This window comes from Euprymna scolopes, chromosome 20 (assembly GCF_053919585.1).
Source record: "Euprymna scolopes isolate OS-2025 chromosome 20, ASM5391958v1, whole genome shotgun sequence".
NCBI classification, from domain to species: Eukaryota; Metazoa; Mollusca; class Cephalopoda; order Sepiida; family Sepiolidae; genus Euprymna; species Euprymna scolopes.
Genome location: NC_136501.1, coordinates 53,420,568 through 53,428,067, shown reverse-complemented (window position 1 = coordinate 53,428,067; position 7,500 = coordinate 53,420,568). Strand labels below are relative to the sequence as shown.

General features: G+C 33.0%; 1 protein-coding gene across 2 annotated transcripts in view; it reads left to right on the top strand.

The window, feature by feature from the left end:
- Positions 1-7,500, top strand: part of LOC145241433 (metabotropic glutamate receptor 1-like) — a 704,312-nt gene that overhangs the window by 608,154 nt on the left and 88,658 nt on the right. For both annotated transcript variants that reach the window (XM_080104383.1, XM_080104384.1), the window contains exon 6: positions 4,644-4,770. In XM_080104383.1, coding sequence (XP_079960509.1) covers positions 4,644-4,770 — 127 coding nt within the window. The remainder of the gene's footprint in view (positions 1-4,643; positions 4,771-7,500) is intronic.

Genomic DNA, 7,500 nt, shown 5'->3' with positions numbered 1-7,500 from the left:
TATTAAGTTAGATCCATGTCGAAGGAAACTATATCTAAAATTGTGTTTAGACCCCAAATTGTCGGGGGAGTATGGTAGAGTTCTCAAGGGACAAATCGTTGAACCTTGAACCCTTACCCGCCAAATTTCTGGCCGAACACCAATCACATCGATTCTCCGAAATCTCAGTACCCTGTATATCAAATTTCGAGTCGTTAGGCTAAAAACTGACAGAGTTATTGCGTAAGAAAGTGTACAGACAGACAGACACACACACAAACACACACGCACGTTCATTTTTTATAGATATATAGATAGGTATATATTAGAATTATTCAAAGAAATATTAAATGAATATTGTAGAATAAATTCGTAAAAATACAAATCTTTATTTCATGTTTCTTGAAAGGCTGGTGCAGTTCATTTGAACGAGTGGAACCAGATAGAAATTTCACGGTGCGTTCTATACCAAATTGTAAAATTTACTGTTAATAACGACATTAGTTTCGTAGTAAAAAAAGAGTCAATATTAAGAAAAAGGGTTCCCTCTAATATAAAAATAATGCTCTTTGATAGTTCTTCATTTTTTAAAAAATTTAAACGTGTAGCAATTTAATTCTTTTAAAATAAATATAGAAACACCCGGAAACAAATGCCGATTGTTAACTTTTTAAAAGCATTTTTAATTATTTAAATTTTAAATTTAAATTTAGAATTTGAAATTCAAAATTCAAAATTCAAAATTTTTAAGTTTATATTTTATATTTAAAATTTAGAATTTTAAATTAAAAATTTTTAATTTAAAATTTAACATTTAAAATTTTTAATTTAAAATTTAACATTTAAAATTTGAATTTAATTTTTTTAATTTAAATTTAAAATTTTAAAATTTAAAATTTTACTTGATTTTCAATTTTGAATTTTAAAATTTAAATTATAAATTATAAATTTTAACTTTTAAATTAAAAATGTTAAAATTTGGAACTTTATCAGAATCTTTATAAGGAAATACATTTATTATACGAGATATATTGTTTTTAAGCCGTAGGAAGTCATCTTCACCATCATATCATAAACATCCAAATTTCTATTGTTGGCATTTGTTTCCCCGATATTCTTCTAGTGAGAATCCTTCTTAGAATGATATCAAGTACTTATACGTATATGATATCGATACACCATGTGAAGGTTGTAAACGATTCGAACTAGATTCGAACTTGGAACACCTTACTCGTCAGTCCATGTCGTTAAACTATTGAACACCGTTGTTATTGAAGATCATTTTTTAATATGTTCGAGCCAGTATGTTAGTGCCTTGGTATGCGCGAGTAGTTAAGTTTTATGAGTATCGTCACTCTTTGGAAGAACTGTAATTGAAATTATATATATATATATATATATATTATATATATATATATATATATATACAGGATGGCCCAAAGAAAACGGGCCCCAACTCTAATCAGGCCCTGTTTCTTAGTGTTTTGTCCGAATGAAATGAAACTTTGGTCATAATTAGTTTATTATATTCAAAATATCACATCAAAAGACTACGGTCTTTGCCCTTTTTTTCTCCGTTGACTGTAAAATGCTCAGAAAAGCAATTGAATATCCTCTGTTTTGTGGGGTCACCCTATATATATATATATATATATATATATATATATATATATATATATATATATATATAGGTCACCCTATATATATTTTTTTGGGGGGGTCACCCTATATGTATATATATATATATATATATATATATATATATATATATATATATATATAGGGTCACCCTATATATATATATATATATATATATATATATATATATATATATATATATATATATATATATAGGGGCACCCTATATATATATAGTGTATTACAAAGGTGCGTAAACCCCTCTCATTTCTTCAAATATTAAAGTATATCTCTTCATCGGACAACACTGGCAAAGGCCTGTTTTAACACACTCTTAACTGGCCATCATCCTAGGCATTGCTCCTCACTTTAAGGAGAGATTAAGCAAGTCTATGCACAAGCAGTGGCTAAATAATCAAACGTTAACTATTATAAACTTTCTTCGATCTATCGTTAATTATATTAACATCTAACTAACAATTCCCGTTTCAAAATTCATTGTTCTAAAGCTCAACACTGCCTTCAAAACTTGTAACCCCAAAACTCGACACATGGCAGTCCAATCCCGTAACACCAAATCTTGCTACTCCAACATCCAAATCCAATTCCACTAAATCTCTAAAAAACAAGACCTTTTTTTAAAACCTGAAGTGTCTCATCTGCATATGAGGTGACAAGATCACCACTATATAAAGAGAAGCAGCAGCCATTTGTTTTTCATATTTATTTTTGTTGCACCGGACACTACAGGTAGCTGAGAGAACAGGTTTGTACCATTTAATCACAATTTTATGTTTATAAACGCGTCAAATTTTTAATTGTGTATTTATACTTATGTGACTTTAAAAGTTTCTCTTTCTGTATGTCCGTTTGTCAATTTCCGACTCTCTCTCATACTCTGTGTGTCTGCCCGCCGGCTTGTCTCTCTCTCCCTCTCTCTGTCTCTCTCTCTGTCTCTCTCTGTCTCTCTCTCTCTCTCTCTCTCTGTCTTTGTCTCTCTGTTAAGACAATTAATCACAATCGGAATAAGGGATGGGAAAAATCGAACGTTGGGTCATCGGAATCGGTATCGAATTCGGAAAATGTTTGTCTATTTTGCGATGTCGAAACATTCTTTTAATTATCTTCCACTGCGAATAGTAATAATAACATAAATATTTATTGATTTTAACCAGTAAAGCTAATCGGGGATAAACTAACAAATACATGGTTTAATATTTAGAAATTTATAGAGAATCGGAATCGAAATCGGTACTTGTACTGGAATCGGAAATTTAGTACGGAATCGGTAATTGTATCGGAAACATTTAAAAATACTGGACTCATCCAATCACTAGTAAAAATTTCTTTCTCTTTCAATCTAATAAATAATTTCAAATCTCTGTCAACCATATACTAAACATATCTTATGTTAACTACACTAAAACCAATATGAATTGTAATGTATCAGATCAAGGCCAGCTCATAAGTAATTGAAATCAATACATATCGAATTAAATTTAATGGATTCTTTTAACGATAATTAAGTATAATTTAAGTTTCACATCCTTTATTATTTGATTGAAGCGGAGTGCTTTCGACCGTTGTTCTCATTGCTCACGTAATTATGTCAATGTGTTGTTATAAAGGAATTACGCTAAGCAATATACTTTCAATCCAATCACCGTGCATCGACCTTTTCAATCACCGTACATCGACCTTTTTTCAAGTGCGCCTATAGCATTTGCATGGATTATATGCGAGTTTTCATTTTCAATATGTCCTGAAGATGATGTCCCATTATCAGCACACTTTCATGCCTTGTGCCTTTATGCTTTTTGCAAATGCACCTTATTATTCATGCGCGGTGTAAGTTTGCATTTGTTTTCTGTTTGGTTTCTTAAAATATTAAAATAATTCATGTGTATGTTCTTTTTATTTTTACTCAGGTTTACCCCCAAACAAGGCATATCGCCACTTGGACTTAAGGGGCTATTATTTGGGTCCACGTTTAACGGAGATTAGCGAGATGATGGTTTACATTACATTTAAGCTTCTGCAGGTCAGTACAGTCAAAGAAGCAGGTAACAGGAAGGAAAGTCTAATGTCTAGCAGTCAGAAAGAAGCAACTATTAGAGTAAAAGGATTTCCGACAATTAGAGACCTCCACAATGAAGGGGTATGATTTTGCTTCTAAGCGGGTTTGTCGGGGGCAGCACAAGTGAGATGAGTTTATCTGAGCACATTCCATTGAAATATATAGAAAATAAGGTATAGAAATGCAACACTGGCGATGGGACAGAGACTGGAGCTTAGTTGAGAGTTCGGAATATATTAGATTGAATACTCTTATTTGGATCCGTTCCAAGAGGTAGAGATTATCGATAGATGACCCAACCATGATGTGGCAATAATTTGCCCTGCATTGGCAAATTGTGGCTTTGTAGATGTTCAGGATATCCTCAGGTTGAGTGGGCGATAAAGGAAACCAGACTTCTTTGCAGAAGCCGTCATTTTGTATACTTGTGAATGCTCTTTTATTTTTCAAAATCTATGCTATAATTTATCCGTGGTGTTTTTCTATATCCGTATCTGTGATGTTCTTCAATATAAATTTATAATTAATGTGACATGTCTTTTGTGTCGTTTTGTTCGATGTCTTTATCAACCTATTATATTCTATAATTTGTACACGGCGTGTCTTTAAGTGTGCTGTTTTAAAAACGTGGCCTATAATTTGTACACGGCGTGTCTTTAAGTGTGCTGTTTTAAAAATGTGGCCTATAATTTCTATGCAGCGTGTTTTTAAGTGTGCTGTTTTAAAAATGCGGCCTATAGTTTGTAGGCGGTGTGTTTTTTTTTTTCGTGTTTTTCATATTAAAGCGTATTTTATAATCTGTATGCACTTCTTGTGTTTTTATGGTTGGATTTATCATAACGTATATCATAACTTGCGTCTGTTGTCCTTTTGTGTCTTCATATGTACTGAAAAGCGTATCGTATCATTTTCCCTACTATTTTCCATAACGTAATTTATTTTCTCTCAGAAAACTCATCCGGGGCGCGCCACGTGTTGCTGGACCTGCACCCAATGCGAACCGAACGAAATCCTTCTAGATGAGTCGAGGTGTAAGGCCTGCAGTAAGGGATGGTGGCCCAACGTTAACCTCACTGGTAAGTAAAAAAAAAGTTTAACCAACCGAAATCGTTTGAAAAATTCAATCAGTACTTAGTTTATATTCGAGTAAAAAGTGGCTATTTGTACTCTAAATATATCTTCAAACTAAGCCTGCTACTTATTATTTCGTGTATATATGTTATTGTCACTGCTGGTGTAGTAGTATAAGACTGACCTGGATAAATGTGGAATATTATAAGTCTCATAAGCACACGCTAGTAGAGTTCAATTTCGAAAATAGAAAGCCAAAAAACAAACAAAAAAATCTTTTAAACTGAAAAAAAAAATAAAGAGATCAAGAACAAAAATTATTCTCTCGTGTTCGATGTGAAATTGTAAAGTTTTCCTCAGTTATTATCGACTGCAGTAACCGCCAGATTTCTGTAACTGCTTGTAGATATATACTGTAGCGTTTGGGTTAAATAGCGGCCGAAAGCATCAACTCTTTTAATCGGTTCTGTCAGAGTTAAAAAGTAAAAAAAGTGCAAAACTAACTTTTTATTCGACAGCTTCAACGATTTCTAAATACCTTTAAAACTTCTGGAATCATTAATTTTTTTCTTTATACTTTCATAATTTGTCATTTCAGACAAAGATGGAGCATTTTGATGAAATGATTGCTCATATGATTTACAACCATCTAGTAAATCAATTTCTTCTTGGCGCCAATGTTTGAACAGCATCAAAGTAATTGTGATAATATTGTTCTTTGGTTTCAGAAGTCAATCTCAGATTTGGTGTCTTTTCTTTCACTTTTTTTCAAAAAGCAATGATTATTTCGAAGTTTCAATAAAACTTTCTCATCATCATTTGTGGAAGCATTCATTGGTCTTTCATAGTTTCTCGCAACATACTACAAGCTTTTATTTTCCATAGAATCAGGTCTATTCGGGTACCTTGTTTCAACCATATTGCTATAATACAAATCTGTAGAATTAGTCTGCATTTGGTCCAATTCTTCTTGTGGTAAAAACTGCGGGTTCTATATATAGGTATATCAGCACCAACCCACATGACAGCTGCAGAAGTACCAAACAAGTGATATCCCAACAGCTTATCAGCGACTTCATAAGCTCCTGAATCCTTTTTGGACAATGTATAAAGACCAGCACTTTTGCATTTACCATAAAATGATTTTGATTGGTCCAATGACCAAACACCTTCAATCTCAGATGTATCATATTTAGTTTGATAGCTGGCGATGTAATGTTTCAGAATTATTGAATTGTCAGAAATGTACGGCAAGTCAATATTAGACTCCAACATCATCGAAATCGCTAGGGTTTAAGTATTTATGCACAGCTCTTGTGGACTTCTACTCAAATTATACAATTTTTTAATTTTTTGGCCACATTTATGTGACCTAACATTTTCTTCAATTGTGTTATATTTGAAATTTCCAACAGATTTTGGAAATCCATAGCGACAAATTGTGTAACATTTATTTTTGACAATTTTTTTGCGGTAACATGATCCACCACAAATGTATCTCAGCACTTTATTCACCAAATAGGATAATTTTGGCGATTTGAATTGGTTTGGAAGTTGACAAGTAATAGTAGATTCAATGAAAGTTTGGACTGTATTGTGTGAATCTTTGTCAGTCTCATCTTTGCAGAACACCTTCATGTGTACATGAGGAGTGCCTCTGTTTTGATACTCCAATCGCCAAAAATAGTGGGCAACTTCACTCAGTGGGCCGTTTTGTCAAATATGACAATCTTCAAAAATGATGTCAATCTATCACGTTAACACACCGGTTCTCGCCAGATTAATAAAGTTAAGCAACGTTGAGCCGGACTAGTATCAGATAGGTGACCATTTGGGAATTCTAGGCGTTGTATGTGCTCTCCGTTCATCGCGGCATTGTTTCCAGTCGTCCTGTACCTCAACTTGCCACTGGTATTTAATAATGTTGACTCAGGCGTGGTTGATGACTACGCAAAACTTGCCACATAAATTTCACGCGCAGACAGGCTTACAGTGGGTATCCATAGTCTGCCAAGACTGGAGGAAGCCACACACACACACACACACACACACACACACACACACACACACACACACACACACACACACACACACACGTGTGTGTGTGTATATGTATATATATGCATATGTATATGTGTGTATATGTATATATATACATATGTATATATGTGTATATGTATGTATATATATGTATGTATATGTATGTATATATATATGTACGTATATATATGTATATATATGTATATATATGTACGTATATATATGTGTATATATATATGTATGTATGCATATATATGTATGTATGCATATATATATATACACATATATATTCTAAAGAAATATCTACTCTGTCCTGTTATCCTAATCAAGAACTTTTTTTTCATAAGCCTGAAATACTATATATATAGTCATTCAGAGACTGTTTCGCTGTATCACAGCTATTTAGTGCGGCTAGAATAGCAAGTACTTCGACCTATGAATAAAACTCGACCGCCCAGGCGACAGTCGGTGCTTTTAACCGTGAGACTATGAGATGAGTAGGCGAAATTACAATAATCAAATATTGTCTAAACGCCTAAGCACCATTAGTTTACACCAATAGTATATTCTATTAGACATTATACGTCATTGGTAGTTTGTTAGAGGGAATGACTTTCGAAAATATCGGCGAAAAAAAGCCGACCCATCTAAAATCACGTGAAAATCCGTCGCCTCTGTCGAAAGTTTTAGGCAGA